The sequence below is a fragment of the Gopherus flavomarginatus genome, chromosome 9 (assembly GCF_025201925.1).
Source record: "Gopherus flavomarginatus isolate rGopFla2 chromosome 9, rGopFla2.mat.asm, whole genome shotgun sequence".
Lineage (NCBI taxonomy): Eukaryota > Metazoa > Chordata > Testudines > Testudinidae > Gopherus > Gopherus flavomarginatus.
In genome coordinates, this window is record NC_066625.1 from 16310934 (window position 1) to 16325749 (window position 14816).

The 14816-nt window shown below is 44.7% G+C and overlaps 1 protein-coding gene and 1 non-coding gene across 5 annotated transcripts in view; both read right to left on the reverse strand.

The window, feature by feature from the left end:
- Window positions 1-14065, reverse strand: part of POLR3E (RNA polymerase III subunit E) — a 38757-nt gene extending 24692 nt beyond the window's left edge. For 3 of the 4 annotated variants that reach the window (XR_007776161.1, XR_007776162.1, XM_050966721.1), the window contains exons 1-5: window positions 13954-14065; window positions 7168-7248; window positions 5492-5542; window positions 3476-3553; window positions 1609-1724 (exon numbers count right to left, since the gene is read on the reverse strand). Coding sequence is in view for 2 of the 4 variants with exons in the window: in XM_050966721.1 (XP_050822678.1) it covers window positions 1609-1724; window positions 3476-3553; window positions 5492-5542; window positions 7168-7248; window positions 13954-14043 (416 nt within the window). In the remaining 2 variants the exon portion in view is untranslated. Of the gene's footprint in view, window positions 1-1608; window positions 1725-3475; window positions 3554-5491; window positions 5543-7167; window positions 7249-11057; window positions 11126-13953 lie in introns of all 4 variants that reach the window. The other variant, XM_050966722.1, reaches the window with a different exon arrangement.
- A 142-nt stretch (window positions 14066-14207) lies between these two features.
- On the reverse strand, window positions 14208-14289 carry TRNAL-AAG (transfer RNA leucine (anticodon AAG)). Its single transcript has one exon. It is a non-coding gene; the product is annotated as a tRNA-Leu (tRNA).
- Between the last annotated feature and the right edge of the window lie 527 nt (window positions 14290-14816).

Below are 14816 nucleotides of genomic sequence, written 5' to 3' on the forward strand. Positions count from 1 at the left end.
TCCTTAAAGCTGTCTTAAGTTGGGCACCCAAAAACTGACACATACCCACCCTCCCAAATCACTAGTTACTTTTGAAAGTCTTGGCAACGTGTATTAAAATGTCTAAATTTCTCATATTTGTAAGAGGGCCTATTGTGAAAGTTAACCCTAATTGTAAGCTGCAATGTAAAAAGGATGTAAAAGTTCATAAGATGTCAGAATAACCTATAACTTTTTTTAGTCTGCATGGGAATTTACCACTGAAAATAGGTCAAATTATTTTCAATAATGATGATATGAACAAATGCAAGGAAACCAGAGAGAGACTAAATTAGCCCAAACAAACAAAAACAAATCTACTGACATGATTCAAGGACTGTACTGAGGTTGGACTTAAATAAGATATGGGACCAGGAATTAATGGGCCAAAATTGGTGTGAAGGATATAAAGCCTAATTGATGGACAAAATAATGAGATGAACTATTCCACCCATTTTTCTCATCTTTGGGTTCTTGAAAAAGAAATGTTGGGGGAAAAAAAATCTCTTCCCCCAGTGCATATCAGCTCAACATCCCCCAGCTCTGCTAGTCTCGTCCCACCTCATCTTCCCCAAACTCAGGACAGAAGAAGCAGACCAGACCAAAGGACATTATTCCTGAGAGGAAGGCCAGCAGGCCTTACTCCTCTTTAAGGAATTTTGTTTTTCATCTGGGAGTCCTGAAAGCCATTATATCATCATGACATCCAGTCCTCAGCCCATCAGTGGGGATACCCAACTGCCAGCACCACAGAGGCACCTAAGATTCTGTTCTGTTTGTGTTACTTTCTGCCTGCCCCCGCAATTCCTCTCTCTTGCGGTTTTCCACTGAATCCTAAACTGCACTACAACAGCAAAAACAGAGACGAGATGTCCATAGCCCTGTCTTGTCTAAGGAGAAATGACCCAATCAGATGACATCCCTGACCTGAATGTGAATCAGGATCCAGGCACCAGGTGTCATGGTCACCTGCCAGCCAAAGTATCCATTCACGATTGACCAGCCAGCCAGTGTTCCAAAAAAACCAACAAAAGCCGTATTTCCCCCACCTCTTCTATCCTGCCTCTTCTCCACCTTGGGTCTGTTTGTCTGTTAAACACAGGAGAAGTGAATATCCTTTGCACATCAGGACTGACAGTAAAATTAAACATTCCTTTTGATCAAAGAAGGGTTAATAATGAAAATAAGGCTGATATTTTGCCTGCAAAAGGAGAGAGACTTTAATACGTTTTATTTAAGTCTGTTTTGCAGTGTCATTCAATTTCAGTTTCAATATAAATGTCTGTTTTAATTTCTTCTTCTTCCTTGTGTTTGATCAATAAACTTTCAACTTAATGAAGTATGGTTCTGGGTGCCTGCTAGAAACTGAGTAAGCGAAGGCCTCTGTAGAGAAAACCCAAAACCTAAGTGTCACTGTTTTAATGCTGAACAGAGAAGGAGTTTATAAACATCTCTAACGTTTTTGGTCCTTGAAATCATTACAACAGGCCTTCAGATTGCATACTTGCTTGCTTTGCCCCTTCCCTAAAAGCTTGGTGGGAAATCTGACCATTTACTAGAAAAGAACATCAAAGCAAAGAAGATACCTACGAGGAATAGGTACTAGTCTCATCTGTGCAGGTGCCATCTACATTGAGAGCGATCTGTTCTCCTTTGCTGCGACAGTAGTTGGGATTCAAAGTATCAATGGCCATGTCAAGTTCAACCTACTCACCAATAATTAAGAAAACACCAATAGTTAGCATAGCGTAATCACCAAACATTCATCCATCTTCAACCAAACTTAGGTTCCAGTCTCACATAGACTAATGTATGTTTAACATGCCTACAAGCAGCCCCCTTAAAGTCAATGGGACAAATCACCTGCATAAAATCAAGCATGTGCTTGAGTCTCTGCAGGACTGATATACATTGTCATGCTGTATATCAGTGTCATTTGCAGATGCCCAACGAAAGCTACCATATTTGATCTGTACTTCAGGAACGGCTTCTGAAGATGTATCATTTACACTGTAGATGGAGGTCCAAATTTTAAGATTCTCCCTTTACATCACCAATTTTTTTTTTTCTTGAAAATAGCGTACACAACACGCTCAGAGTTACAGCTGCCCAAGCCCTGCCACTCTCAACATAGGTCATCAAATCTATTACAAAGCACTTCCTTTCAGGTGTTTACCTCACACTTCTTTCCAGTGCCTCATACCCAAGTTTAGATGGATGTTTGAAGTCCAAACTCTGACTCTCAAAAGCAGCTCATAATTCTCACTGACATCGATGGAAATGTACATAGCCACTGGAGGGCAGAATCTGGGCATTATGGCTGAGATTTTAAATGGGATTTAGAGGAACAATTTCCCATTCAAATTAATGGGAGTGGAGAGCCTAAGTGCCCTTAGGTAGTCTTGAAAAAAAAAGTGTGTGTGTGTTATTACTACATTGTCAGACAGCTTTGTGTAAGAATACCACGGCCCCCTTCCCTCTCTCCTGCCACCAGGTCTATTCAGAAATTCTGATGCCCAAAGCATTTCCGCAAGACTTGGGCAATGAAACACCATACTCTGTTCCATCTAGTGGCAAAGAGCCCCATTCTGATCTTACAGTGGTTTTATGTCAGTGTAATTCTATTGGCTTCAGTGGAGTTACTCCTGATTTACAACTATGTGAGAGGAGAATCCGGGTTACACGTGGCTCCTTGCAAAGCGTAGACCTGACCTTGCAAGCTTCCAGAGGCATGTGGATCTTCCGCAGATTTCAATGAGAGAGCTGCACAACAAGGGCCCTTCATCGAAACACAGACAGGGGAATTCTCCTTGGGAAAGGTTAAACATTACAGCCTTGATTCTGACCTGACGCTAGTGACACATCTGTAACCTCCTGATTTACACTTGCCTAAGTGAAAGCAGTACCAAGCCCTACCACTAATACTAAAATACAGAGCATGTCACCAGAACCCAAATGTGCTCTAGAAATAAAGACATACGAAAAATGCTCTTTAAAATATGGAGTATTAGCACAAGCATCCCCAACCTGAACTAGAATTATCACATGCTCAGCTACAATGGCTTTCAGGGGTGGGATTTCAGTATTTCTATACTAAAGGAATATCCTCTGCATCCAGGGCTTTGGAACTGTGCTCCAGCTCCAGGCAAAAACCTGCAACTCCACTGCTCTGGAGCTGCTCCGCTCTCCCTCTCCAGGCTCTGCTCCAAAGCCCTGTCTGCATCACTGCTTCACCCACTTCTCTACAAAGCAAACTCCATGCTGGAGAAAGCCCTCTTTAAAATTTCTCAAATACTCAAAGAACCAACCAAGAGATGCAGTACTACAAATGGCTGCATCACCAGAACAGCTGATTATTAATAATTATATGTATATTGGTAGCATCTAGCAGCAGAGCACAATTCATATTTCTTAAGCACTACCGTTACATGATGATTAGCATTACATGATGCCCCACCTTTTGCTGCTTTGGTTTTATCTTTGCCGACAGATGCGTCACATCATCATACGTCATGGAAGCTGGACGAATAGGATACTACAAAACAAAAACATTTTACAGAGTGTCTTCCATGCAAAGTCTCAACATGCCTCACAAAAAATTTAACTAACTAACTGACCCTTCCCTTCCCCACCCCACTTATGTATACCCACTTCCCAGATGATTACAAGGCACAGAAGAATGACTTGACTAGTCTGGTGAATCACTGGCAGAGCTGGGAAGAGGGCCCAGAAATCCAAACTCCCAGTCCTTTGGTAGGGAGTGTTGTGCAGTGGCTATAGCAATGAACCATTATAAACGGAATTATTTATCCAAGAATCTCAAAGTGCTTTACAAAAAGGTGGGTGGGTATTAATATCCCCATTTCACAGAAGGAAAAATGAGGCACTGAAAGATTAAGTGACTTGGCCAAGGTCCTCTAGGAATTCAGTAAAAGAGTCAAGAATTAGAACCCAGATCTCTCGACTCCCATTTCCCAGCTCTAATCACTAAGTGACTGCTTCCTCCATAACACATGGGAGATGTTTGCAGTGTTATTGTAGCTGAGTCAGGCGCAGGATATTAGAGAGACAAACTGGGTGAGGTAATATCTTTTATTGAACCAACTTCTTTTGATAAAAGAGTGCTCTCATTAACTGGAATTATTAGCATAAATCTTAGTAGCATCAATACAGAGTTAAACTGCTTCACAGAAGTATACACTAATAATTTCAAAAGCAGAGAAGCCAAAATTCTTTTCAATACAGGGAGGTTAGCAACTCTCTGTACTACCCACTGCTGTTTCTCATTCTCTGCCCTGTATTATCACCAGCCATCCCTTCTTTTGGCACTATACTGTGTGTTTGAATGGCCCAAGGCCTAAACAGGCCCACCTAAACCCAATCCCCACATAAATCCAAGGCGGAGACAGGTCTGCAGACCCATGCAAGAAACTGCATTGAGAAATCCACTAAATGCTGCCACGCTAGTGACAAATCCTTGCACTGCCAATACGTGCTAACACACAGGAAACAGCACAAGTGAAACTGCCCAGCATCACCCAGTAGAAGTTGTACTAGGGCAGGGGCGAGCAAACCTTTTGGCCTGAGGGCCGCATCGGGTTTCATAAATTGTATGGAGGGCCAGTTAGGGGAGGGGATAATGGCCCAGCCCCTACTTCCTATGTGCCTCCCCTCCAGGACTCCTGCCCCATCCAATCCCCCCCCGCCACCGTCCCTGACAGCTCCTCTTGGACCACTGCCCCATCCACACACCCCACCCCCTGCCCCCTGACCACCCCCTGCCCCTCACCACCCCATCCACACACCCCGCTCCCTGTCCCCTGGCCATCCTCTGCCCCCCACCACCCCATCCAATCCCTCCTCTCCTTCCTGATGCCCCCCTGGACCCCTGCTCCATCCAACCACCCATTCTCCCTGTTCCCTGACTGCCCCTGGAACCTCTTCCCCTGACTGCCCCCTGCCACACCATCCTTCCTGACTGCCCCCCTGGGACCCCTGCCCTCATTCAATCCCCTGTCCATCCCCCCTGACCCCTATTCACACCCCAGCCCTTGACCATCACCCCGAACTCCCCTGATCCATGCCCCCATACCACGCTGCCTGGAGCACCAGTGGCTGGTGGAGCTGGAGTCGGGCCACAACAATGCTGCCACCACGCAGCACAGAGACCGAGTCAGGCCGGGCTCTGCAGCTCCACTGCCCCAGGAGCTCACAGCCCCACCGCCCAGAGCATTGCGCCAGCGGCAGAGTGAACGACCTGAGGCTATGGGGGAGAGAGGACAGCAGGGGAGGGGCGAGCCTCCCTGGCCAGGAGGTTGGGGGCCAGGCAGGACGGCCCATGGGACATAGTTCGCCCACCTCTGTACTAGGGCATGCTAGGAACTGTTAGGAGCTATGTCAACATTAAGAGAAGTTACTGCTTTATGAAATAATTATTCTTTAAAAATTATACTCAAGAAGTCATCTGGAATACCTGGAACATATACAGCTTCTCCGACAGGCTTTTGGCCAGGTACACATCAATCTAGCAAAGCAAAAGAAACAAGTTTAACCAGACTGAAAGCTATGATTGCTGATGCCCTCAGACATTACTGAAAATACAGCCATCTGTTCTCAAGTTACTAGAGCTTGGAGAAATTTGCCTAGTTTGGGGTTTCACTATGAATGCTGAACCTAAGTCAGGACCATGGATCTTTTGGCGAACCCAACCTCTGCTAATTTTCCACACGAAACTCAGCAATGTTGTATATTTTTGCCATGACACAAGGCAGAGGTCAGTAGCTTTGGCTGAGTGTTGGGGTCTCTCAAAGCAAACTCAGGGCATGGCCAACACACTTCTCCTATGACAAGGGAAAACGGCTCTCATTGTGAACCTAATACCATAGTATCTCAGAGCTCTAGAACAGTGTTTCTCAAACTTGGGACGCCGCTTGTGTAGGGAAAGCCCCTAGAGGGCCGGCCAGGTTTGTTTACCTGCCACATCCACAGCTCCGGCCGATCGCGGCTCCCACTGGCCGTGGTTCGCTGCTCTAGGCCAAAGGGAGCTGCTGGAAGCGGCAGCCAGTAAGTCCCTCGGCCCGCGCTGCTTCCAGCAGCGCCCATTGGCCTGGAGCAACAAACCACGGCCCGTGGGAGCCGCGATCAGCCGGAGCTGTGGACGTGGCAGGTAAACAAACCTGGCCGGCCTGCCAGGGGCTTTCCCTACACAAGCGGCGTCCCAAGCTTGGGAAACACTGTTCTAGAAGAAACTCATGTGTCTCTTTGGTGATAGTGAATATAAGGTGAGTATCTAACTAATACTTCATAAAGGCAAAATTAAAAATGAGAGATAGGATGAACATGCTCAGAACCCCACATCTGTCCCATTACCAGCTCTTTGCCACAAACAACTAGAATTCATGGAGGTTACATGAATATTACAAGTGGGCATTGTCACAGAATGGCAGCCATTTTGGATACTTATCTGGTCCTGTCAGCTCCCACTCCTGCTGGCCACATCCCCTCCCCGAATACCTTCCCTTTCCTGGCACCTTCATAGTGGCCCTTGTGTGTGAATTCACATAAAAAATCAATAGGAAACTACAGCCGCTATGATGATCCTTTTAAAAGCAGAATGGTCCAAAACTCCTTTCAGACTAGAACCAGATCTCAACTGTTTGTTTTAGCAGGAGCAGTGAACACATTTACCAGTAATTTCATTTTTATAAGCTTCTAATCCAGAAAAGTAATTCTATTTAAAATTGGTCTAACTTTCCAAAGAGAAATTTAGTCCACATAAAAGATGCCAGATGATAAATCTAGAGACTGATCCTCTATTTATACATGGAATAGATAAAGCAGTGATACTAGCTTCTTAATGCTGACCCACCAATGTTCCTCATCCCTGACTTGGAACACAACCTCAGGGATCAAAGGCTAGAACAGTTCTCCATGCCAAGTCTGCCCAAAAGAGTGCCAATTTGTTTTGGCAATGAGGACACTTGTACACTCGATCCTGGGTTCAGACCACCTATTTCCTTCAGGTACTGTAGGTTTTTGAGCATCAGATACCAGTTAAATCCAGGGAAACATTCTTTCAGAGTGCAAAAGGCTAAGAAAAATGAATTTCAAGAAAACCATACACTCACTAATGACCCAATGTAAATTTACCTCTTGTATAATTGGGTCATCTTCTTCATTTGCCATGCTAAAATGGGAAAAGCAATGTTTCAGGTCCTTCCTTTGCACAATCTGAAAGAGAGGGAAAGTACTGTATCAAGGATGGTTTTGTAAGAGCTATAGTTCCCCCATTCATAATTTCCATCTTGTGTACCAAGTGCAGCCTAGGATCTTTCCTTGCTCACACTGTTTGAGTTCCTTCCAATTGAAGGGAATTTTATTTTTTGGAAAGCAGATTATGGGGAATACATTTGTGTGGTCTTATTTCTCCATTCCTCCTCTTTTACTGGCTATGACACTTTTGTACAGTATGTATCTTAGTCAGGCTTGGCAGAATTCGATTTTTTTTTAATGTTGACAATTAATATTTAATTTTTTTTTTTATTTTTAAACTATTTTTATTTTACAGCCGCAGGAAATGAAGGGGGGATAGGACCAGGATTAGGGCAGCACTGACAGCGGGGCTGCAGGGGGCTCCCTGCACGGCCAAGGGGCTCAAGACACCAGGGTGCAAGGTGAGGGGAAGGCTGCAGTCCCCTGGCCTCGGGTTGCTGCTGAACAGTTCCTGTCCAGGGATAGCTCCTAAACTCTTGGCTGGCGAGTGAGTGAATGGGGCCAGGACAGCAGAGCTGCACAGGTTCCCAGAATGGCTACAAGGCCGGTGATCTCTGATGGTGCAAGGTATGGAAAAAGCTGCGGTCTTGGTGGGTCAAAGCAGAGACCCTGTGGCCACGGCTGTGAGGAAGAGGGCTAGTCCTGGCTGCAGAGGAGGATACCCTGCTATGGAACAGCTCCTGCCTGGGGACAGAGCCATTCATCAGCAAGGCGGCTTCCCCAACAGCCAAGGGCTCGAACTCCTCCTCATCACAGTGCTGGCCTGGGATGGTCTCTGCTTCACCAGGCCAGTACTGCAGCGTTCCCCATAACTTATGCCTCCAAGGATCATGTATCATCATCCCTGTGACCATGCAGGGAGCCCACTGAAGCCCCACTGTCATGGGATTGACGCCATGACAGCAGAGCTGCAGAGGGTGCCCTGCACTGCCACTGGAGAAGAGACACCTGATCCCTGCTGGGGCAAGGGGTAGGGGAGGGGGGAGGCTGCACTCCCACGACTGTTACCCTCCCACCGTTACAGATTGATATTTTTTTCATCTATTTCAGGGTGTCAGCTGAAATCGACATTTACTGACGTCTATTGATTTATATCGAATCCTGCCAAGCCTAATTTTAGGTTATGACTGCATTGTAACTGACTGGCACATGGACAGTGCACTGCATAAATGTTCAGTGACTATGTATTTACTGCACTTCAGATGGTAGGAAATTAAAAACTAAGATGTTTGAATGAGAATTCTCAGTCTGACACACATTTCTCAGACTCTCTTTTGTGCTTTTGAAAATATCTGCAGCCCAAGGTCTAAGGTCTTATCACCTCACATCTCTGATCTTATCAACCCAAACGTACCCCATGCAATTGTGCAAGGAAAATTGTGTGCGTCAAAAGGAGCAAAGCAAGACCAGGGATGGAAAATGAGCATTCTCGGCAACCTTCCCCCCGAAAAAAGAGGCAACAATAAAATGACACTTCCAAAGGTGTCATTCAAGTTCCTATTCTCCAAGATACTGAGCTCCCTCTGCTCCCGTTTAAGTTACCAAAAGTTTTCAGCAGCTGGTAGCATCTGGCCCTTACTGAACATGAATATTTATGGGTGGCCACCTGAGGGGAATCAGAGTTAAGACCCGGAGCTCAGTAGAGATCTCCAGGCTGGTATAGTCATGGAGGGCTGTTAATGGGCTGTGGAATGAGCCAGGGCCCAGATCCACAAAAGGATTTAGATGCCCAAACCACTGGACTACAGTGAACTCTCTTGCCCAAGGACTATGTAAGTATTTATCCGCAGTGGATCAGTCATTGAGCCAGAGAGAGAGAGAGACTATGACGCTGTAGTCCAGGGCTCTGGGCACCCACTTGGGAGGTGAGAGACCCAGAGTCCAGTCCCTCTGCTCCAATCACTCATTCTTCATCCACAGTGGAGAAGCTTGGACAGGACAGTGAGGAAGCCCAAAATCAAACTATCCTACAGCCCAGTGGTTAGAGCCCTCTCCTGAGAGGTATGAGCTCCCAGTTTCAATCCTTTCTTCCCTTCTGCCAAGGAGGGGGTGAGGATTGAACCTGAAGCCCCCAAATCCCAGACAAGAGGTCTAACCACTGGGATAGAAGTTATAGCGTTGGAGGGGCAGCATCACCTCCTCCTCCAGCTGTTTTGTGCAGAGTGAGGCAGACATCTCACTCATTCCCAGAAGACACCCTGTAGGCATCTAAACTGCCAGGTGGCAGGTTCCTGTTTGTGGACTGCTAAGCAGAGATAGACGCCTATCTCAGAGAGGGGCATGGCTTAGCCCACCCATCATCAGCATCTCCCGCTGGCTAGTTCAAGCAGCTCCCCCCCTAGCGTGCTGGCTTTTGTGGATCCCATTCTAAGGCCCTTATCTCTTCCCATTCCTTGGCCCTAACTCAGGCTTTGTGAATCGCCCTGTTCCTGTGATTTTCTAGCCACTCCGATGCTGTGCGTTGAAATGCCTAAGTCTCATTGTAGATCAGGGCCCAGGTCCCACAGATGGAGCAATGACTCTCTCTCTCCAACACCATAAACAAAAAAAGCAAGGCTTACAAATTATTTAAAATGACATCGCAACAGACAATGTTTAATTAATCCAATAGTTATCAATAAATGGCAGCCCATGGCAGTCTCTATCAGTCTGGTAGGGCGCATGGTAGCCTCAAATCAATAGAAGACGTTTTAAAAATTAACAAATAAAGTTTAAAGAAAATCCTATCCAAATTGGAATTACCACTCATGGCAACACTCTAATCCCCAGGTCATGGGACTTGCTGTGTACCCTGTGCCTCTGGAAAGAGGTTGTGTCCAGGATCACATTGCTGATCGTGCAAATATACCATGGGTAAAAGCAAGATACTAAGAATGTGCATGACTGCAGTCATTTTCATCAATTACATGTAGACACACATCGTTCATATATTTTAATGGCAGGTCTAAATATACTCCAATTTACCTGGAAGTTAATAATCCTAAAAGGTCACATTAATAAGTGTGGTTATTTACCTAACCTTTCAAGAGTCCTGATCACTTTTGGTCACTAAAGATCCCATAGCGCTTGGGCATTAACTCCAACATCCTGGCAAAAATTCAACTCAGGTAACTACATTCTGTTTACTTACATTGCCTCTGCAGTTTCAATTGCATACAGCATTCTATATTCTTCACCTCATGTCTAAACTGCTGTGTAGTGTAGTATAATTCTACAATGTTAAACAGCTGCCACTTTTTACTCCAGAAGTGGCTGCATTTCAGTCACAGGATACTTGAGCCCACTATATTTCTTACTTGCCTCAATATTACTTGAGACTTAACGACTTAATATTTGGCATATTTTCAAATATTACAGAAATACAAAATGTTCATGATCATTCTGCATTCTCAGTTACTGTATTCTTAATTAACTGGAGTCTTCTTGGCACAACTGTCAGCATGTGGAAGACCACTGTGTCTTGATTGTCATGACTCTATTGTCAGGTGAGGTCTTCAAACCACAATTTGAGGACTGCAATAACTCAGACATAGGTAAGGGGTTTGTTACAGGAGTGGATGGGTGAGATTCTGTGGCCTGCATTGTGCAGGAGGTCAGACTAGATGATCACAATGGTCCCTTCTGACCTTAAAGTCTATGAGTTTATGTGATGTAAGATTAAAATGGTGACTATTAGATCAGATTATCAGAAATCTAATTCTTTTCAAAAGTGTAAGCATGAGTGCGCATTTTACAGAATTAGAAATGAATATTTCCCTTCTGCTTACCTCAGCTCATGGAGTGACTCAGTTACTAGTGTAAACATCAGATAATGAAGACATCAATTTTCCAATTCCTTTAAGGATAAAAGATGTCCAGAGGGTTGCTTTTAATAGAATATCAGAATGGCAAGCATATGAACAGGAGGCATTGTTACCTGATACAGCTTATAATATTCATACAACTTTCTACAATGAAGGAAATTAAATGGAATCAGATTCAGGCATTTAGTACGGGAAGACATACAGACAGGTCTGAGAGAGACCTTTTCAGGAGAAATACAGCAACCAGAAGAAGAGTGCATGAACAGTGGAAAGAGTAATGGAATTAAATTAAGATAAACACTGGGAGAAAAAGCATACAACTTACAATTTAGTAGATGGCTCATATAATTTTAGGTAGCTTTTGAATTGCTAAAGAGACTTCCATCTAAAGAGCTCATTGTTATTGGTTAATTAAGCTTCAACTCACCCTAAACACCTGTAGGTAATACATACAAAGCTCTAACTTAGCCTACCAGTGAAATACTGTTAACTGGGATGGAATGAAGCAGCTGGGTAACAGCCTCCCAATTTAGAACAACTGAAGAATATTCTATCCAATTTAAACTGCAAGTAGCATTTAATGAGAGCATTCCATTGCCCCAAGTTCAAGTTTAGCCAGGATACTGGGGTAACACATCTATTCTCATTCTTATAATAATGCCATGGGATCTTAAATGGCCACAAGTGGACTCAGTTTTGTCTCATCTGAAAGATGGCATCTCCATTCTCACAGTGCCCCCTCATACAGGGGTTCTTAACTTGGGGTGCACAAACAGATCCAGCAGCTCACAACTAGCTTGCTTCTCTTTACAGTTAGATGGGAGGGGTTCCTGGAATTATTGAGGGACAGGGAGACCTGAAACATTTTTCTGGTGTATCATGGGGTCATGGTATGGACAGGGATGAGAACCACTGTCCTAATCATGTACTGAAGCTCTGGCTCATTACCAATAAAGAGGGAAGTGTGACATTTTCTGAATTACCAATGTCATGTCCTGTAGCACCCAGGTTTTTCTTAGAGGTCTCTCATTCAAACACTGGCCCTGACCCTGATTACTTTATGTTCAGCACAGAGTCTATGCCGGTTTGTAAACTGCAGAAAGACAACTGAACTGAATGTTTACAAGGTTCTTTATTTCACCTCTTTCTCCTTTTGCCCATCCATAAACAGTTCTGCAAAACCACACTCTGTTAATTAACCAAAATATTGGGACTTCCTATATTCCAAGGCTTCTATTTCCACTTAGCGTACTACAGCCAGGCAGGCTAAATAGTCAGGATTTGAAGAGGCTGCACTGTAAGCCTCTTTACATCACGCATGCATCACCTTTTAAACCCTTAACATTTCCAGAAATATCATTTGCGTACAAAGTGTTAAACCTGTTCTTTCAGCATCAGGTTAGATGGATGAACACAATCAGCAAATAACTTCCCTCTAACAACAGCATAAGTGATTAAAACAAACTCAGTACATAGAATAGGTCACCTGCTCAATGAGTCAGTGAAAGCTTCATGTCACCGGCACACAGTACCCAGCAACTGCTGAGCCAGGCTGGGCCCTCATAAAGACCGCCACTCTCTCCCGGCACAGAGGTTGTTTTTTTTTTAATTCTTACTTTTGTCAACTTGTAAACTGACTTCTTCCCAGCACAATGATAACAGTAAACAGGGGAGGAAAAGGCAAGCTAAAATTCTTCAGCCAGGATTTAAAATACAGGTTCAGATTATTGATTGCAAAAATCCTGCTCTGAGCAAGAATGACTTGGTAACTTGTTATGAGACCAACAAATTTATTGGGCATAGGCTTTCATGGGCTAAAACCCACTTCATCGGATGCATGCAGTGGAAAATACAGTAGGAAGATTATATATATATATATATATATATATATATATATATATATATATATATATACATACATATACACACACACACACACACACAGAGAACATGAAAAAAATAGGTTCCAGGGCATGCATCCGATAACGTGGGTTTTAGCCCACAAAAGCTTATGCCCAAATAAATTTGTTAGTCTCGAAGGTGCCACAAGCACTCCTTGTTCTTTTTGCTGATACAGACTAACACGGCTACCCCTCTGAAACCTGTTATGAGACAGGATGCAGTGCTCTTCCTAAATAAGCCACAAAACAGATGTCCTGAAAGAGATGTGTGTACTTGTGCAATTTACCAGTCACTCTACCAGGTTACCGGGAGTAGTTGGAAGGAGTGGAGATTATCAAACTCTGCTTACTTTTTTGGGGTTGGGGTGGGGGAATAAGCCTCCCCAAAGAGATGGCTGATGTAACCACATAACCTCAGGGAGTGGAGATTCCAAACCCACCAAAACCTCACATTAAATCCGACTCTCATATTTCTGGGATACTTTGAGGGCAAAGAGGGTGCATTCTTTTTTTAATCCTTGCCTTCAAACATAACTAGCCTTTGGTGTCAGGCTGTGACTGAGATGGCTGATGTAACCCTGCAGCAATCTCAGGGAGAGCAGACTGCAAACCACACACAGAAGAGAAGCAGGGAAAAAAGGAAGATTATAAGTGAACAGTAATGTGAATTTGTTCAAACACCCTTGAATCAGGCAAGCTCCTGCCGCGGGGGAAAGGGAGGGCTTCGCAACACACACCCAGCCCCTGACCCCGACCAGCTATTCCCAGAGCCCACTCTCCAGGTGCTTTTTACGTGCAATGAGTTCAGACTCCTCGGAGAGTTTTTAGCTCATGCACAGGATTTGCAGCAGGCAGAGCGCACCCCAGCCCAGGCCTTGCGGAAGAACGCGCCCCACAGCAGCTGTAACGCCCTGTGCAGCCCTAAGGCAGGGACAATGGACCACACATGCTCCCCCTACCTCGTGGCGCGGACTCCAGGGGCAGATGAGGCCACCGATCCCCCCCTTCAGCGCGTTGCAATGTACGTGCAGGTCCCGGGGACGTCTCATGCAGCAGCCATGTTGATGTAACTCCAGCAGCAGACACGTGGGGAGACTAGTTCCTCCTCTTACCCACAATGCTTCCCAGGCGGGGATAAGCTTCTCAGTTTAGCACCAGGCGGCGCTGTGCGATCCCTATATTCCCTGCAAAACAGGGAGACACAAAAGCCTTGTGGCAGCGGTGGGATTCGAACCCACGCCCCCGAAGAGACTGGAGCCTTAATCCAGCGCCTTAGACCGCTCGGCCACGCTACCTTCATGTACAAAATAGGCTTGTATACTTTATTCATCTCACATCTTTTTTTTTTTTTTTTTTTTAAATATCTGTGTGGAGAGGTCTTTTACACAGGGATGAAGGGCTGAGCCCTTGCTTCCCTTAAAATCCTTTTTTAAGAGTCTTTTTCAGAGGGTAAGCTAGTTTGCAACTCAGATACATGGTTAAGCTCAAAGCGGTGACCAAGGTAATAAAAATTATATGGATTAGCAATAGGTACTAACCGTTAAGTATAGCTAATCAGTATTTTTGTATTTACATGGCATTAATTAGAGCAATTATTCCAGAGCCTCAAGCAGATGGAAGTTCTGGAGGGATGTCCCAAAGCTCATTAATAATGTGGACATTCCACGGTTCCAATGTGGCACCAAGCTGAAGCAATAGAACATCACAATGCAGTGTCAAGCCTTCACTGAACAATATCCCAGTACAGCATTGCAATGTGATGTCACAATACATATCAGATACTTGGAATACAGTGATACAATGCAGCCCCAACCCACTGTTT